The 20,668-nt window shown below is 36.2% G+C and overlaps 1 protein-coding gene across 4 annotated transcripts in view; it reads left to right on the top strand.

The window, feature by feature from the left end:
- The window catches only part of LOC140449787 (probable multidrug resistance-associated protein lethal(2)03659), a 74,857-nt gene that overhangs the window by 37,115 nt on the left and 17,074 nt on the right, over nucleotides 1–20,668 (top strand). For all 4 annotated transcript variants that reach the window (XM_072543134.1, XM_072543133.1, XM_072543135.1 and 1 more), the window contains 3 exons: nucleotides 6,454–6,610; nucleotides 7,413–8,696; nucleotides 15,455–15,869. In XM_072543134.1, the coding sequence (XP_072399235.1) occupies nucleotides 6,454–6,610; nucleotides 7,413–8,696; nucleotides 15,455–15,869 (1,856 nt within the window). The remainder of the gene's footprint in view (nucleotides 1–6,453; nucleotides 6,611–7,412; nucleotides 8,697–15,454; nucleotides 15,870–20,668) is intronic.

Raw genomic sequence — 20,668 nt, 5'->3', positions numbered from 1 at the left:
GTTTGTCTGTAAAATGAATTTTCGAAGATGAATTAAACGTAAGATATGCTTTTTAGGTTTACTTCTATAGGAATGTTTGTAAAAAGTGAAAGAGCATTATTTAAGAAGTTTTTTAAAATTAAAAGAATTTTTCACGAAGGATGAACCATTTACGGTGGGAGATTGCAGAGTTGGGGCCAAATATTTTGCCAACGGTTATCTAGGGCAATTTTATGCACTGACAATCCAACGCAGAAGAATATTGGATTTGTGAATTTTAGGTAGATCAGATATTCAAAGCGTTCTAGAAGACTTTTCACACGGAATTAAAGTTTGGTTTACGTCAACAGGATGATAGGTTTTATTGATGATGGCTTTTGGTGTTCTCTAGATAGGTTCTTGGATTATTTTGAATTAGTTTGTAGTCTAAAGTATAAACGAGATTGGAGAGTTCATTAATGTAAAAAGTGTTTAACATGACAGTGGCGTTTTCCTTAACAGCGGGAAAAACGACTCGACTTGGATTTCAGGGAAAGAACAATATAGTGGTTTCCACCTTGTATCCTGTTGTTAATCTCTGATGTAATGTTATTGTCAGAGGTGATCATAGCTCCCAAAAATTTAAACTCACGAACCCGAACCCTTTTAAAATTGTACTGGTTTATTATGACAATTAGCCCTATTCTGACTCGTTGTTTTTTCTTGTTGTAGCCATATATTTTGTTTTATCTTGTTTTATTTAAAGAGAATTTTTGTTGCGTAGTTTTCCAGTATACTGAAGTCTTTTGAAACTAATAGTTATATTTTGTAGTATATTTATATTATTCACGACAGCTATAAATGCTAGAACCTTGATTTCAATATTTTTGTTTGTTTTTCGTTAGATGTTCTTTAAAGCGATGTTAAAGAGAATGCTTAGTTTTGCCATGTTATTGGTTATTGCACAGCTTCATTAGTAAATTGTTTGTTTAAAATCTATAAAGAGCTAATGTAATGTTTTGTTGTATTGCCAACATTTCTTAATTAACTGCCTTATAATGAATGTTTGATCCATTGTTGATTGATTTTACCTAAAGTTGCACTAATACTTTACTATTTGATATTCCACCCATTATGCATCCCAATATTAAAAATTGCTTTCATCATCATCATCAATTAGCCTATATTTGTCCACTGCTGAACGTAGGCCTCCCGTAAAATTTTCAACCTATTTCTATCTTGAGCTTCTTGCATCCAGTTGGTGGTGATGCGCTTGATATCATCCGTCCATCTAGTCGGTGGTCGTCCTCTGCTTCGATATGCCTCTTGCCTTGGTCGCCATTCCGGAATCTTTCTGGTCCATCTATCATCCGTTAATTTGGCAACATGTCCGGCCCAAGCCCATTTAGGCATGGCTCTTTTTTCTACTGCATCTGTGACTCCTGTTCCTTTTCTTATTTCTAGGTTTGGTACTTTATCTCTGATAGTAATACCTAATATTGATCTTTTAATAGCGCATTGTGTAACTCTTATTTTATCTATTGTTCTTTTTGTCAGAGTCAGTGTTTCTGCACCATATGTAAGAACCGGTAAAACGCACTGGTTAAAAACCTTTCTTTTTAAACAAACTGGGATAATAGACTTAAAAATGTTATTCAATCTACCAAACGCAGCCCATGTGAGACCTATCCTTCTTTGTATTTCAGTTGTCTGATTATCTCGGCCTAAGCGAATCTCATGCCCTAGATATTTGTAAGCTATTACTTGGTCGATGCCATGGCTCTTAATCAGAATTTTACCGCTGACTATAAGGTTGTTCATACATTTTGTCTTTGAGGTGTTAATTTTAAGAGCAATTGTTTTTGACACTTTATAGAGCGTGTGCAGCATTTTTGTAGCTTTATCAACTCTATCAAATATTAAAACGATGTCATCGGCAAATCTTAGGTGGTTCAGATCTTCCCCATTTATATTAATTCCCATGTTATCCTCCCGTTTCATTTGCTTAAACATATATTCATGAACAGCTGTAAACAATTTAAGGGAGTTCACCCTGTCTAATTCCACGTTCTATTCGAAATTTCTTGGTATCATCATGAAGGCGGACAAAAGCTGTACCAGTTTGGTAAATACTTATAATCAAGGCGATATATCGGTAGTCAATGCGGCAGTCAGCCAATGCTCGAAGCATTTTTTGATGATCTATAGTATCAAACGCATTTTCATAATCTACGAATATAAGAAAGATAGGCTTGTTATATTCTGTACACTTTTCTATTAGAGTTTTTATAACTCGTAGATGATCATTTGTTCCGTATCTGGAGCGAAACCCAGCCTGTTCACAAGGTTGGTAACTATCCAGTTTGTTCACAAGCTGTGTTTTTTAGGTCTGAAATGTCACCTTTTTTGTGCCTTATGGTTATTATTGCATTATGCCACTGGGAGGGGGTTACGCCTTTTGTCAAACAAGCATTGAACATCTTTTTCAATACATTTACTAACGTTCCTCCTCCTTCTTTGATTTGTTCAATGACTATCCCATCTTCTACAGGTGATTTATTGTTTTTCATCTCCGAGAGAGCTGATTTTATTTCCTCTGTTGTGATATCTGGTTTGTCTTCCGAGCCTACATTTTGAACTTTTGGTATTTGATTTTGATCAGGATCTGGAAGTTCTTCTCGCTTATACAATTCTGAGTAAAAATCTTGAGCAATTTTTAAAATATCTTCCTTATTTGTTGTAGTTTCTCCTTTTTTATTTACAAGTTTACAAATATTTTTCGATCCTTCAGTAATTTGTCGGCGCAGAACTTTTAAACTTTTATTTTTATCAATAGCTTGAGTAATGTATTCAGTGTTGTAATTTCTGACATCTTTTTGAATGGCTTTAATAAGTGACACACCGTTATACTTTGTGCAATACATTTTATTGTCCTTTTTGGGTATGGTTATAATAACACTTTCATTGCAGGGTGTTCATACTTGCTCCTCTTCTCCTCTTTCGAGGTTGGGCATATCCGTTGATAGGAAACATGCATTCGTGTTTGAGAAACAAGTTTCTTCTCCATTTTTCAAACATTCTACAGGCACAGTGTCGTTTCTTGGGGAATTGTTGCTTTTTAATTTTATAATAGGTCTTGACACTACATCTTCTACTGCAGGGGTTTACCGTAAAATACACATATTTCTGACTAGCTTCATTTACCTGCATATTTAGCAGCTCATCTGGTTATGTTCGTCATTTTTTATGGCAGTTCCAACTCTTGGTTGAAAGCCTTGTTAAGACACTCTCGAATTCGTCAGCAAACTATTCATTCTTTTTAGTCTTTTTTTCTCACAGTGGTTTGTATACTATGAGTAATTAAATTTTTAATTATTAATGAGTAATTAAATTTTTAATTATTTAGTACGTTATGTCAATAGTATTTTAACTTTCTAGGAATCTCAAAGTATATTGCAGAGTTGCTTGGTACTTATTTATTTTTTGTGAATCTTTGAAAGTTCCCATGTTCTTAATGCAATATGTTCTGGCTTACGGTTCTTTTGGTAAGATAATTTTTTTGTCTTAATTTGACTCTGAAAAAATGGTCTGTGTATGCGCCAAGGCCTAGTAGACTTCTAACATCATATACGAAGACGGTTGCGTTTCGATTTAATTCGAGTCTCTTACCACTCCCTAACCCTGTTTCTGGGTCTACCCGTCATCAGAGAGAGTTTGTAAGAAGACTTAAACTAAACCAAAACGCACCGACTACTCTGGCAATTATAGGAGAAATAATTACCAGAGTATGCTACTAGAGACCTCTAGTGAGGAAAGATGAAGTTAAATGTGTCGATGGTAATTAAAGTAAACTGTATACCCACGCTTAATCAAGCCATTCAGAGCGATGCTGGGAATATTTATATTCCACTATGCATCAACAATTTACCCATATAAATTACTATCATTCTTGTACTCATTGCGTCGAGTAAGGACGATAAATATGTATACGAAGACGGTTGCGTTTCGATTTAACGCAACTTTCGACTTCTAACATCGATAATGCTACTGCCAGATCTTGCGTTAATCAGTACATGATCAATCTAATTTCTTGGTTCCCTATCATTAGAAACGCAGGGCTGCTTATCAACATTTTTATGAAAAAACATCCTTCATTTATTAAGAAAATTATTTGATGTCCACTTATTTGATTCCATTATCATTGTAGTGTGTATCTAAGCTTTATTTGCTGGTATCAGGTCTTCATATTTTTCTCTGTTTGTCTTAGCATTAAAATTCTTCATAACAATAATTGATAAATACTGTTAAGGTAATGCTTTAAGGAAAGTTTCCAATTGATTATAAAAGGCATCTTTAGTTGACTCGTCTTTTTCTTCGGTAGTGCTTAAACTAATAGTAGTGGGATGTTGTATAGTCACTCTAAACCTCATGTAATAATTCATCATTATTTTATTAACTGACCTAAAATCTATGACAGAACCCAGCATACTGTTTCGTATAACAAAACCTGTTTCAAATTCATGTATATTGTCGTGGCTACCACTATACAATACTATCCATTTGATTATTTGTTGGTTTGTAGTCCATATGATTACCTGGACCACTGTCATGTTCACTTTAATTTTTTCTAGTTTTTCTATTATTTTTTCAAGCTGCAGGCTTCTTCTTTTCATTGCGCCGTCTCCTTTCGAAGGTTGGCGATCCAAATGGCAATTGTAGTTTTGGAAACTACTGCGCGAAAGATCTCTGCGGATGAGCGGGCGAACCATCTCCTCAGGTCTTTCAGCCACGAGTTCTGGCGTCTTCCTACTGATCTTTTGCCCTGTACTTTTCCTTCCAGTATAACTTGAAGTAATTCATATCTTTCGCCTCTCAACACATGACCCAAGTATTGCATTTTTTTCTCTTTGATTATTCTTAGTAATTTTTTTTGTTTACACATGCGACGAAGTACCTCAACATTAGTAACTCTTTGTACCCATGGAATCCTCAACATTCGTCTGTATATATACATCTCAAAGGCATCTATTCTTTTTTCTATTTCAGAGTCCGTTGTCCAACTTTCACAGCCATACAGTAAGACAGAAAAAACGTAACATCTGATCATTCGGATTCTAAGCTGTAGACTAAGGTCTGATCTTGTAAAAAATATTTTCATGCATGCTCATGAATGTTTTCGTTGCTTGTTCGATTCTTGATAGGATTTATTTTTTTGGATTACACTGACTATTGATATTTGTTCCCAAATATTTTATGGAATTTACCTGTTCTATTATTTGACTCTTGGCATACACCTGTACGTTTATTGGTGTCTTTGAAAATACTAAAGTTTTAGTTTTGGAAACGTTTAGATGTAAACCGAACATTTCGCTGTGGTGAACTACCGCATTTATTATATTTTGTAGTTCTTGTGCGTTGCTTGCTATTAAGACGGTATCATCAGCATATCTGATGTTGTCTATGCTGATTCCGTTAATCTTAATTCCGCCTTGGACCTCGTCTAATGCTTCTCTGAATATAGACTCCAAATACAAATTAAAGAGTAGCGGTGATAAGACGCAACCCTGTCTCAGTCCTCGTCGGATTTGTATGTTTTCGTATGTTGTGTGCTCTATTTCAATTGTTGCCGTTTGGTGCCAGTATAGTTCTGAGATAATTTGCAAGTCTTGTTCGCCAACTCCAGTTGTTCTCAGAATTTCAATCATCTTTTGATGGTTAACGCAGTCAAATGCTTTTCGATAGTCAATAAAACATGCATATACATCTAAATTGTCTCAAATTGTCTAAAATGTCTCTGCATCGTTGCGTTAACACATTTAAAGCAAAAAGAGCCTTTCGTGTTCCCAATCTGTTTCGAAATCCGAATTGAGTGTCACTCATCTGCACTCGCACTTTCTTATGTCAGGTTAATACATTCAGAGTTTAAATGTTCAGGCCGTTTTTTCCTTAACCTAGTCGTCTTTGTCTATCCGTTTTGTTCCAGTACATCTTGTTAGTTAGCTATAGTTAGTATGAAGACATTACGAACATATTACAATCCAAAAATGGAGATGGGCAGGACATGTTGCAAGAATGAAAGACGACAGTTGGACAAAAAAATTGCTTAAGTGGAGACCACGGGATTACAAGCGAAGCCGAGGAAGACCCCCAACGCGATGGACCGACGACCTCAAAAGAATCGTGACCAATTGGATAGCAGAGGCGCAGAACAGAAGCAGATGGAAAAGTCTAGAGGAGGCCTATGTTCAACAATGGACAACTCAGGGCTGATTCATTGATGATGATGATGATCTTGATAGTTTTCATAACAAGAAGACCGTTTACATGATCGAGTTATTAATATTACCTGACACTACCCTTCACTGTGAAATTTTAAATTCATATAAACTTATTCAAACCTTGTGTGCGTTGTCTTTTTTTGTAAGAATCATTTGTTACTTGCATATCTGTAAAATCTTACTGTAATCAACACCTTACTCAAAATACTATCTTTAGCGTGGCTTGGTAAGAAGACTTCTCAATTTAGACTGAAAACTGCCATTCGTACCGATGAAAGGGTTCGACTTATGAATGAAATTATATCTGGAATTCAAGTAATCAAAATGTACACTTGGGAATACCCATTTGCCAAGTTAGTGGAGTATGTAAGGGGGTAAGTTGATAAAGTTTATTTATATTTGTGAGTTTTAAAGTAAGTCGATTTCAGTGCACATAGCAACCTAGAACTGATTTTAAACGCACACAAAAATATGGTTATTTTAAACATACCTAATGATGTATAACTGGGGTAACTAATATGTTAACCGTGGCTGATTAGTTGCCCGTAAAAATTTCGAAACTAGCCTTGCGAAGCTAATGTTGAACAATTCATTTTCACAGAAAAAATGTTTGAAAATCTCAATCGACAATCCATACTGTTTTTATTTACCCCTACTAACAATGTAACTAACTGTTAAATATTAAATTAATTCTTGTAGTCGCAACGTAAGAACATTTAAATGACAACGGGACAAAATGAGATAAAATCATACGTCAGACAATAAACTGACAGCTCAGTTCTACAACTAACTGGGTACTTCGTGTTTGTGCACTTGTATTTTGCAGTTTTATTTTTTTTTATTTAGTCTTACGGCATAATCTATACAACATAGTCTTTCTGTAATTTTCTCATGCAAGATCCCCCTGAAAATAGTTGCACGTAATTACTAAAACTCTGTATATTCTAAAAGTTATGTAAGTATTATTCAAAAGAACCGTTCTGCAAATTTTTAGCAAATTTAACTGAAACCACTTTTACATAAGAAAAGTGCCGGGATCCTTTGAGTATGCAATTTGGTCTGCTACTTTTTCGGAATTCAAACAAATTTTTTATCATTCTTATTTATTTTAAAATTCCATATTTTACTAATTTGGTTAACATATTTTTATTAATACGCAATTTTTTATTTTTTTAGTAATGAGATAAAGTTCATCAGGAAAACATCCGTCATCCGTGCAGTTCTGATGTCCTTAGCCATGACTTTAAATGACATAGCTGTTGCTATATGCCTGGTGACATACGTTTTGACAGGAAATCCTCTAACAGCTTCTTACGCATTCACAGTGACTTCATATTATCGTGTGCTGGGTTCATTAACTTACTTTTTCCCTCAAGCCGTCTCCCAAGGTTCAGAAATGTACATATCGATGAAGAGAATCCAAAAATTTTTGCAGTATGATGAAATAAAATCTGAATTAGATAACATTTCTGATAATTCACTGAATGGTAACAAAAACGGCAAACTTGCTCAAAAAGAAATCAATATTTCCGATAAAGGAAACATTCATATTAAAAAAGCTTCTGCTAAATGGTTAAAGTCACAACCTGAGAACAATCTAGAGGACATTGACATGAATGTAACATCTGGTAATCTAGCAGCTGTTGTTGGATCGGTAGGAAGTGGAAAGACAACCTTGTTGCACATTATAATGAAAGAGCTTGAGCTCCAGCATGGATATATCAATGTAAACGGTATAGTCTCGTATGCTTCTCAAGAGCCTTGGCTGTTTGGTGGTAGTATAAGACAAAATATTTTATTTGGAGAAAAATATGACCAAATAAAATATAACGAAGTTGTACGAGTGTGTGCTTTACAACGAGACTTTACCCTATTTCCTCACGGAGATAGAACCTTAGCAGGTGAACGGGGAGTTACTTTAAGTGGTGGCCAAAGGGCTAGAATCAACTTAGCTAGAGCTGTTTATAAAGAAGCTGATATTTACTTGCTAGATGATCCTCTATCCGCAGTTGATACTCATGTTGGTAAACACATATTTGAAGAATGTGTCTGTGGTTATCTGGGCAATAAATGTGTCGTCTTAGTTACGCATCAGCTACAATATTTAAAGAATATACAGAACATATATTTATTAAAAAATGGGAAGGTAGCTGCTTCGGGATCCTATAATGATATAAGAAATTCCAATACAGAGTACAGTAAACTTTTGGCTAATATAGAAGAGGAAGAAGAGGAAATAAGAAGAAAATCCAGAATTATTCAAACTAAAGAAGAAAAAGGTGAAGATGAAAAAGTGCAGGTTTTACAAAGAGAAGCTAAAAGTACCGGTAATATTTCTGGACGTGTTTATCTAAAATATGCTCAAGCTGGTGGACATATCATTAAGGCTTTTTGTTTAATTTTCCTCTTTGTATTGAGCCAGGCTTTGTTGAGTATACGCCAATATTTTGTCACATTTTGGTAAGTAATTATTGTAATAAGTACTTAATATACAGTGCTAGTCAAAAGTCTGTTCCCCAACTCGTATCTTTTGAACGGTTATTGTTATAATAGTGAAGTTTGGAGGAAGGTAATAAACAGACGAAGGCTTCTCAACTTTTTTTGCGTCTTTATAGAGGGCGGGTCTGGAATCTTCAAAAGACATCTCAGTCCAGGACGCCGCCTGACTAACTTTAGTGCAGGATTCGTTCTTCGTACTCCCGGCGATAGTTCCCGAGGTACTTTAAAATGCCCTCTCGTCGCCGAGTCTACGCCGAACGCCTACCTGCTAAACCAGACCCTCCTCTGTCATCCAGCGATCCGGAAGCGGAATGGCCGCTGTAAGGCCGACATCACTTCCGAAGCACTACCTTTATTCATTGATTTTCCATTCATAAACATCCACACTCTATTCATCAGCAAGGAGGCTGCCTGTCTCGTTCCAGGTAACGCGTAGAAGACACTCATCGCTCCTAGTTCGGCATCATTCCCAGATGGGCATTTCCTCCTTCCCCACAGTTTGACTCAGGCATTCTAACTCATACAGTGTGACCCACTTTTCTAGCTTCACCTTTCAGCTGTCTTTCTTCCTCTTCCTTTGTATGTTAGTCCAACCTATTTTATTTTCAATCATTCTCTCAATCATTTCTCTCACTGTAACAAAATTCACACCTATCTCTCTCACCATTCTGTTCCTTTCCACTATCCATCTGCTGCAATCTAACATCGTATGTGTCACAGTGTCGGAGTACCCACAGTATAGGCATTCATCTGTATCAGCCTTTCCGATCCTATAGAGGTAGGCCCTAAAACACCCGTGTCTTGTGAGCACCTGCGTCAGGAAATAATCCAGTCGCCTGTGGCCACAGTCCACCAAGTCTCTTATGTTCGGAATCAGCATTTTCGTTCACTGTGCCACATTTTCCGTGTTATTCCATTCTTCTTACCATATTTCAACTGACCTTTCCCTTTCCTGTCTTCTCTCGGCCACAGTAAGGTTTGGGCCTCTTCTCTCAGAAAGCTCTTTTCTTTTCACCGCCGAAACATGCAACGAAACACATCCAGTGATGGTACATAAGGCTGCCGCAGACACAGTCCTGTAGGCGCATGCCACTCGCAACAGACTTGTTCTGTCCACTCGTGTCATGAGACTCCTATAGGCCGTTATCTCTACCGCCTCGCTCCAGACTGGTGCCGCGTAGAGGACGATCGACTGTACAATACCGTGTAAGACCCTCCTCCTTTCGGATTTGGGTCCTCCAATGTTCGGCATTACCCTCCTTAACGCAGCCACACTATTCGCAGCTTTCCGGACCACCTCCCGCACGTGCTTCCCCCATTTTCCATTCTGGTGCAATGTCACTCCTAGATACTTTACTTGTTTCTTAGGTGTTAGATATGCTCCCGCACATTTTAATTCAATATTTTGCCTGTTCCTTGTCCCCTTCAGAATGATGGCTTCGGTTTTTTCCATTTCTTTACGAATGGAGTGCAGGAGCACCATCTTGTTGAAACGTTATTTCCAAGTTGCCGAATTCATCTGGATCATCCAGATCTCCAGATACACTTCACCGGTTAAGTTAGTATTAAGAAAAACAGGCCCAACTATGTGGTTTCTCAAAATACCTGCCCAAATATTTATTTTTTTTGGAAATTGAGTATGTGTTTCACGAAATCCTCACAAGTGTGAGGATTTGTGTCACTCCAGTATCTCACGTTGTGTGTGTTAACATTTCCATTAAGAGAAAAAGTACTTTCCTCACCAAAACTAATTATTTTTATGTAATCGGGCTGTTTTTTAATCGTATTGAACATATTTTCACAGAATTCTGTTCGATTTTCGAATTGTCTTCGATCGCGGTTATCATCTGAAAGTTGGTGCACAATTTTTAATTTGTATGGATGAAATTTGTTTTTAGTCAACACTCGGTGTACTGTCTTTTGACTGATTCCATAGATAGATGCAACTTGGGCTGTAGACAAAGTAGGGTTTACTACCATTTCTGAAATTATGTCAATTTTTTTGTCATTACTAATTGTTGGTCGACCAAATCGTTTGACATCTTAAATAAGCTCTCGATGTAGGGCGATCGGGGTACCTCTCAATAAATGACGTTACGCTGCATGGAAATTATGTCCACATTCATCAAATATTAACACAGTTGCTGCAAAAATGTAAACGTCTCGTTAAACAATAATTAAACTAAATATTAACTAAGAACAAATAACTAAAAACAATTTGACTAAACTAAGCAGAAACAGAAACTAAATATTCAGGTATAAACGCGTTTGCAAACTAAAAATATCTAGATAATTGACTAAACTAATAAACAGAAACTAAATATTGAGCTAAAAACGTCAACTTTTTGACGTTTTTAACCAGAAAGTAACCAGAGTTAGAAGTTTTAATATTTATTAATTAAATGCGAAACTAAAATTTTAGTATCTATTTAATTTATTCATCAAAATGAGCTTAAACTCAAATAATATTAGTATAATTAAATAGGAATTTTCAATACCTTCCAAACGAGGTATTACCTGCCATAAGGTCCTATTTACAATTATTTGCCACAGTGGCGCTGTAACGTCATCTTCCTACGTCATCTGTTTATTACCTCCAAATGTCACTATTATAAGTATAACCGTTTAAAGGATACTAGGGGGAACGGACTTTTGACTAACACTATAATCATGTAACATCTTGCCGAAAAAATGCTCCTTCGTCAAAATTTAAACAATACCCTATCCTACTTTCAGACATTCTAGTAAGTTTCGATATCGTTTCACTCTTTATAAACAACATTCCCATAGACAAAACTCCAAACATTCTAAAAAATAAATACATTATCCAGCAAAACCACTTATCTCTCATTAAACATTTAATGTCCAACAGTTGTTTTATCTTCCAAAATCAATTTTACAGACAAATAAATGGAACCCCAATGAGTTTCCCACTATCTCCAGTAATTGCCAATATCTTTATGGAAGACTTCGAGACCGAAGCACTATCCACATCAGTGCTCGAATCCACATGTTGGCTACCTTTACAATTTAATTCAGTCAATATTACCCTTGCCTTCAGATTAATACACCTTTGCGATGATGCAAGTAGAGCCGCTGAGCTCTCTAGTTTAAAACAAGCTCTCATACAAAATGGTTACCGTGAAAATCACATCAATAGGAGCATTCACAGACATCAATTTCCCACTCAATCTCAACCCAAAGACACAGAACCTCAGCTTACCAAAGCTTATCTTCCCCTAATCAATGGTATTAACAAAAACTTTCATCTCTTTTCCGATCAATCAAAGACAACATTCAAAATGAACATCACGGAGCTTATAAAACTCCTTGTGCAGACTGAATGTTCCATTGTTAGTTGTTGCTCTCGAAACCTTCTAACATTATTGCCACAAATTGGTCGCATTACTCCTGTAGTAATCCATTCCCAAGTTAACATGCTCCTTTTCTAACTTGGCTGCAATGTACTTCTTCTTCTTCATGTACCATGTCCTTTCAGAACGTTGGTTACCATCATAGCTATCCTAATTTTATTCACTGCCACCCTAAATAGCATGCTTGTATCAACACAATACCAATCTCTTAAGTTCTTCAACCATGAGGTTCTTCTTCGTCCTGGACTGCGTTTGCCTGCTATTTTTCCTTGCATGATATTTTGAAGCAACATATATTTGGGACCTCTCATTACCATGCCCGAAATACTCCAGCTTTCTCTCCTTGATGCTTTTTATGATCTCAGTAGTCTTGCTGAGACGTTCTAGTATTGTGGAGTTTTGAATCTTCTCCACCTAGGAAACTTTTAAAATTCTTCTATAGAACCACATTTCGAAAGCCTCAAGGCAATTTAGATCGATTTTATTCACAGTCCAGGACTCGACACTATAAAGTAAGACCGAGAACACGTAGCAGCGAAGTAGGCGGATCCTCAATGCCAATTTTAGGTCTGTGTTACATAACACCTTGGACATTCTTCTAAAAGCCGCTCTAGCCTGCTCTATCCTAGATCTAATTTCGCCGTGACTTTCTGCGTTACAATTTAATTGCTATCCAAGGTAAACTATGTCCAACTTGCTCAAGTTTTTTATTATTTACATATACAGACGGTTTTATATGCTGTTGTTTACTTATTACGAGTATTTTGATTTTCCGTTTGTTCAGATTCAGACCTGCTTCCCTAGGACTCTCAACGACACTATCAAGTAGTGTTTGCAGATCTTCTTGACTAGAAGCTAGGAGTACTGTATCGTCCGCATATCACAAATTATTGATGACTTCACCGTTGACAAGTATTCCTTCTTATTTTTCAGAAAGTGCTTTTCTGAAAATTCTTTTGGAATAAACGTTGAAAAGCAGGGGTGACAAAAGGCATCCCTGCCGTACTCCTCTTTTAATATTGATAGCCAAACTGTGTGGCATCCAGGTATTCCTCGCATTTATTGTAGATACGACCATGTATTACCTTCAGAAAAATTTTCAATAAGTGGTTTAACAAACTGATGGATCTATAATCAGCACAGGTTTTTGCGGTTGTCTTCTTAGGTAGAGCTATAAACAGTGAATTAGACCTACCATTAGGTAGTTGTCCGCTGTTATAAATGGTATTGAAAAACGATGTTATAGCCTCTAAAACATTGCTATCATTTATAAGCTTGGATATTTCAGTTGGAATTTTATCAGGACCAGTCACTCTGCCATCTTTTGATGATTCGATGGCTTTTATAACCTCAGAGTGTGTTATTAGGGGTCCGTCGCAGTTAGTAATATCGGGAGGTGAACTACTCCTATCGTCTTCGAATAGGTTCGTGACGTAATTTTCCCATTCTTTAAGTTTGTCCTCTAGTTCAAATAAAACTTTACCATGTTCATCTTGTAGCAATGCAGTTTTTTTTATTATTGAAGATACCAGCCGCTTCTTTCACTCTTTTATACATGTCGCATATTAAACCTGTCGCATCTGTTTTCAAGTTCTTCAATGTCATGACACTGTTTGGCTAGATGTTGACTCTTTGCTTCTCTTTTATTTACGTGGAATTTCTTTTTGTATGCTGTTGTAAAGTGTTTCGTTGTTTTTCGCTAGTCGCCGTTGTTCCATCAAATCCAATATGTCATCTGTCATTTAAGGCTGCTTTTTTAGCTTTAACCTGCCTTGTAAATTTCTCACACAGATTTCTTTTACTGTTGTTACGATTTTATTTAAGCCCTCATCGACGTTTTCACCAATATTTTCCCAAATTAAATTTTTGTTCAGTTATCTTTAAACTGATTTCTTAACTTTCTCGTCTTGTAACTGGGCTGTATCAATATTTTTGCGAGACTTCTTTTTGATAACCTTTTTTATTTTAATTGGGTTACAGCTACTATGGGATTGGGATCAGACTCAATGTTAGCACCTGGATAAGGTTTAACTGATTTGATGCAGTGTCTAAATCGATTTTTTACTAGAATGAAGTCGATTTGGTTCCTAATAATTTTGTCTTCTGATTCTTCATTTGACTTCCAGGTGTAGAGTCTTCTCGGTGGTAGTTTAAAGTGAGTATTCGATATAATGAAATCGTGTTCTTGACAGAACTGGACAAGTCGATCTCCACGTTCGTTTCTCTTTCCCAAGCCATAATCCCCACAATGTTCAAACAGCGTCCTTTGCCGACTTGAGCGTTAAAATCTCCGAGGTCTATGGTATTTTCTGCTGCTTTGACAAGATCTAGAGCATCAGTAAGATCTTTGTAAAATGCTTCTAATTTATCTTCATCACTGGATGATGTTGGGGCAAAGACCTGAATTACATTGGTAATGAACGGCTTTGAACTAAATTTCACTAGCATTACTCTGTCAGATATGGGGATAAAGTTAATACTGATTGAGCTAAGTGGTATTTTGCTACTACGATTGCAACTCCATTATAGTGATTGGCATCGGTATTTCCGGTATGGTACAATTGATATCCATCTACGTTACATACTCCTGATCCCGGCCACCGCATTTTACTTATTCCGAAGGTGCTGATTTGCATTTTTTTCATTTCTTTCATGACATTATATATTTTAGCTGACTCAAAAATGCTTCTGCCGTTCTGTGTGGCTATTTTGCAAGGATTTCGCATATTAACGACCTGAGAGGCCCTGCAGTCTTAATGATCGTTAATGTTTTGACTTAAATTATTTACAGCCATGATAGTTAAAACTGGGAGTGCCAAAAGACCTTTAATTCAGTAGTTCTCCTTTGCTTTCTGCATTCTTCTGCCGTTGATTCATGGTAGTTAAAGTTCTTCCGCCTTCGAAATAAATTTCTCAATTCCAGGGCAAAAGAGTGCCCTACCACTTACCAACTCGTCCCCCCGAAGCCGTTGGTCAGTAAGTGGGGGATTGCTTATACCGGCAACGGACGCCAGAGCCTCATTTGTTGTAAAGCAGGATGCACCGGATGATCAGAATCAAGATCATCACACGGGCAGGTGAGGTTGACATTACACTGTACTGAAGACGACCAATAGTCAGAAATACGTATATACGGTTGCCTTCTATCTTATACACATATTTTATTATATATTTTTCCTTTGTTGCGAGCTGTCAACTCGCATTAACCTTTTATATATATATATATATATATATATATATATATATATATATATATATATATATATATATATATATATATATATATATATATATATATATATATATTATATATATTGCTAATTATTTATCCTTATTTATTTGTAGGGTCAATGTTCAGCAATGGAAATCTTCGCAAAACGTCTCATCCTTAATAGAAATTGGACCTCTAGAAAATTCTACTACGCCATTATATTTTACCACTCCGTCTCCTCAATTAACTGATAGTACGGGTTTTAATGATTGGTGGCTAACCCCGGTGTTTGTAAGCGATAACATTGTAATTTACTTCATTGCTTTGAACATTCTCATGGTCGTTATTCTAAACATAAGATCATCTTCGTTTTATGCATGGTCTATAACAGCTTCAACCAAAATGCACAATATGATGTTTGAAAACATAGTTTATAGTCCTATGAGATTTTTTAATATAAATCCCTCTGGAAGAATACTTAATAGGTTTTCCAAAGATATTGGCGCTTTAGATGAAGTTTTACCAATGACTTTTGTGGATACACTTCAAGTAAGTATAGAAATATTGCCCCATATCTCCATAAATAGTATATGTATCAGTAACTTTATGAATAGTTTATCTAAAGGATGAGAAAACAGATATAGTGGTAAAAAGATCATAAACTTTATATCAATGACATTAATACACTTCTCCAAGAAATTAACGCACCACTTCAATAAATCAATTTTATTTGTAAACAGGCAAAGAATAAAAAAATACAACTCCACCAGATTTATTAGTAAGTATCAAGTATTTATTATTATATCAGTAATTATAACAATTTGTCTAATCATCAGAAAATGTTGAAGTACAGGAGAAAAAAAAATAAAACGGAAAATTCTAAAAAACTAATGATAAGAAAATAAACTAAAATATGAAAAAAGTCTTAATAACGAGTGTTTCCACCTCTACTACGTATAACAGCCTCACATCGTTGGCCCATACTTAAAATTAATTGCCGTATTTTATTTTGGTCTAGTTCTCTCCAAATCTGGATAAGCGTCTCCCTCACTTCCTGTAAGTTGTTTGGTTGGATCGGTGTCGCTCTTAATCGCCTACCAAGGATATTCCAGAGATTTTTAATCGGATTTGAATCCGGACTATGTGCTGGCCATTTCATAGTGTTAATTTCTACCTCTTCTAGATAATTTCTGACGATCTGTGCAGCGTGAGATCTGGCATTATCTTGCATTAGTGAGAAATTTTCACCGATATAAGGAGCGAATGGTACTACATGTTGCTCCAGGATCTCCAATATGTACCTTTTAGCTGTAACAGTTCCATTTTTTATCACAACTAGGTCCGTACGTGCACTAGGTCCGTACGTGCGGTCAAAGAAATACCACCCCACACCATAACGGATCCTCCACCAAAAAATGTGGTGTGTGAGATATTACACTGAGCATATCGTTTGTTGGGTCGTCGCAACAGACGAACACGTCTGTCGTTATTGTACAAACAAAATCGGGATTCATCAGTAAATAGCTCTCGTTCCCAGTCAGCCTCTAACCAATTACCGTGTTCTCTGGCAAAATGTAGTCTCCCCCTTCGATGCTCTGCAGTTAATAGAAGACCTCGGGTGGCAATCCTAGGTGTTAAGTTGTATTCCCTAAGTAGCTGTTAAACAGTTTAAGTACTAATTTGTATAGAATGCACGTCTCGAAGCTGAATTTGTAGACTTCGATGTGTTACAAAACGTTGTCGAAGAGCAGAAGTTTTTAAAAATCGATCTTGAATAGGGGTAGTTACCCGGTTTTGTCCTTGCCCTGGTCTGCGAGTATGATACCCTGTTTCAAGGAATCTTTCTAACACCCGTGAGACGGATGTGTGGGACACATTAAACCGACGACCAATTCTTCGGTAACTCCAATCTTCTTCCGACAGTATCACTGCTTGGGCACATTCATCTCGTGTTAAATGACGTGATTGACGCTCCATAATAAACACGATTTTAACAATAATCAACAATTAAGCAGTAGCCGAATAAAATTCGTGAACACTTGGAAATTACTATATTTATAGAATTAGTACATTTTGTGCTTCTTTTTGTTTTGTTGCAAAAAAAACTATAGCGATAAAACACAGTCAATAAATATAGAGTGTATGAATAGCATATACAAGGGGCTTGCAAAATATAACATTAAAATGAAAATTTTTATTAACGCTAATAAAATATTTTAATATTTCACAGTGGTGCATTAATTTCTTGGAGAAGTGTATTTTAAAGTGAACTTATGAGCGCAAATCCAAATTATCCAAAGAGTTAGATCTGTTATATCACAAAATGTTACTGAAAGGGTAGAAAATATTAGACCAACGTAAGGGTTTAAGATATTATTTAATGATTTAGCAGTATTTGCGATGTTGACTGCCAGCTATCTGTCCGTCCATCGTTTAGAGGGTCTGCCTTGTGGTCTTTTACCTTGTGGTTTTTCATCTCTTACTATTCGGGCAAGTCTCTCTCTTCCCATTCTATTAATGTGTTGGTTTCATTCTCGTCTTCTCTGTAGCTGTTGTTTCTGCTCTTGTTTCTATCTTCTTCATGTGCCTTGTCCGTTCCGAACGTTGGCAATCAACATGGCTATTCTGACTTTGTTTGCGGCAGATCTGAATAGTTCAGCAGATGACAATCCGAACCATTGCCGCAAGTTTTGGAGCCACGAGTGTCTTCTTCTCCCTGGACCCCTTCTGCTGTCTATTTTCCCTTGGACGATCAGTTGTAGTACTCTATATTTATTGTGTCTCATAACGTGACCCAAGTATTCCAACTTTCTTTTCTTTATACTTATTCCTACCTCTCTCTCTTTACCTATCCGGCGTAGTACCTCTTCGTTGGTCACGTGCTCAGTCCAGGATATACGTAATATACGTCGGTAAGCCCACATTTCGAAGGCCTCTACTTTTTTCATCAATGTTGCGGTCATTGTCCACGCCTCCATTCCATATAACAAAACCGGGAATACATAACATTTCAGAAGTCGAATTTTGAGAGGTAGGGTGAGGCTTTTAGAGGTGAAAATTTGCTTCATGCTAGTGAACGATGCTCTTGCCTTTTCTACCCTTATACGTATTTCCTTCGCTTGATCCCAATTTGAGTTAACTGTTGTTCCCAAGTAGATGTACGAATCCACGTGTTCAATTCTTTCATCGTCTAATATCAGTTGCTGTGGTGGTTGTTGGGTTTTGCTTACTAACATCCATTTGGTTTTTGTGATATTTAGTCTGAGTCCGTATTGTGCACTTGTTTTTTGTATCTTACTCATTAGGCAACTCAGTTCCTCCATGCTACTTGCTAGAATCACAGTGTCATCAGCATACCTTATGTTATTAATTATTTGTCCGTTTATCTTTATGCCTTCTGTGCTTTCCTCCAGCGCTGTCTTAAATACTTCTTCTGAGTATATATTAAAGAGAATAGGAGACAAGATACAGCCCTGTCGTACCCCTTTCTTGATCTCAATTTTATTGGTAAATGTAGATCCTACTTTTACTTTAGCTGTTTGGCCCTAATAGAGACTCGCTATTGTTCGAATGTCTCTGTAGTCGACTCCGATCTTATGGAGAATTTCAATTATCTTTTCGTGCTTTACGTTATCGAATGCTTTTGCGTAGTTTATAAAGCATATGTACACGTCTTTGTTCATATCTCTGCAGCGCTGGATAAGTACCTGTAGACTAAAAAGTGCTTCTCTTGTCCCAAGAGAATTCCGAAACCCAAACTGCGAATCTCCAATGTTATCCTCGCATTTTTTGCTTATTCTGTTGTAAATAACCTTGGTGTAAGCCTTCGAAATGTGGTTACTTAGACTTATCATCCGATGTTGATCACAAGACTTTGCTTTTGGTTTTTTCGGTATGTTTTTTCGGTAGCATAGGTTAATATCGGGCGTACATAGTACAAGTCTTATATATGCGTGTTTCTCTTTCTATACTCATGTTATTATTTCTCCATATCACGTCTCGTAGATATTCCGATACGTCTTTAGTAGCTTGTATGCGGGTGCCTTCGGAGATGTTTTCATGTTATATCTCACTGGCTTACTAGCAATCTCGAGGGACTTTGGTTTTATTGCCGATATTTTCAGGTTAAACTTTTTTTATTAGTTTCTCCATTATCAAGTTAAACAATAACGGGTTCAAATTATCACCCTGTGTTATACCTGATTAAATGTTGACTTCCTCCGTGTTAGTTCGGTTCCTATTTGTGTGATCAGAGTTAATATCCTTTATTATCTGTGTTATAGTGGCTGTTATAGTCTCTAGATGTAAAAGTTCAATCATATCTTGTAGTCTAATACAATCGATGGCTTTCGTAAAGTTGATAAAACATATGAATAAAGGTGTATTAAATTCTACTGCTTTGGACGCTCGCCTAAAACTTGGGCACATTACTCAAAGAAGAAGAAGCTTTCTCTCCGGTTTGTCGTATTATGAATATAACATCGACAGTTGATCTGTTACACCAAAACCCTTGTTGCTCCTCGCATATTTAATACTTTTTAATTATTTTCTCAGCAGGTATCTTAGTCAATAAATTCAAACTGGTGTCAAGCAACTTTATAGTACAATAGTTAGATGGGTAATTTTTGTCTCCTTTTTTGTGTATAGTTATACTTGATTTTCATTTCTTTGGTATGCATTTTATTTGAAAGATCTCTTGGAATAGTTTTGTAATATTTTCTGTTAATGCTCTTCCTCCATATTTTAGTAGTTCATTCTTAGACGTATCCGGACCTGAGGCTTTTTGGTTTTTTAATTTTTCTATATTCTTTATCACCTCTTCTTCCATTATTGTTACTAGCTCGTCTTCTGCCTCTCCATCTTCTTCATCGATCTCTCTATCTTCGTCCCTGTAAAACTGTTCTATATACTATTTCCATCGTTCTGCTTGTATAATTAGATAAACCGAATAATAATAAACTGTTATATCACAAAAGTAATCGAAAGGGTACAAAATACTAGACCAACGAAAGAGTTTAAGATAATATTTAAGGTATCATAACAAGCTCTTTAGATAAAGTGATTAATAATAAACGGGCGAGTGAAAAAAAACTTTATTTCCCTTCACTATTCTTTCTTGAACTTCTGGTTCTTTTCTGATTGCCTTAACTTTTTTTGCCTATTTAATTGTCGAGGACACCAACAAGGGGGTTGGACGACATCAAGCTCATCCAGCACAACTGGATTCAAGGTGCTCAAAATCGGATGCAATAGAATTAGCTTTTCGTTTTAGTATATTTTTATTTGGACTACACAAAAAGGTTAAAGAAATTTCAAATATATACAAGAAACACCACGAGACAAACCTG

The sequence above is a fragment of the Diabrotica undecimpunctata genome, chromosome 9, assembly GCF_040954645.1.
Source record: "Diabrotica undecimpunctata isolate CICGRU chromosome 9, icDiaUnde3, whole genome shotgun sequence".
NCBI classification, from domain to species: Eukaryota; Metazoa; Arthropoda; class Insecta; order Coleoptera; family Chrysomelidae; genus Diabrotica; species Diabrotica undecimpunctata.
Note: the sequence above shows the minus strand (reverse complement) of the source record. Positions and strands in the feature narration are given on the sequence as shown.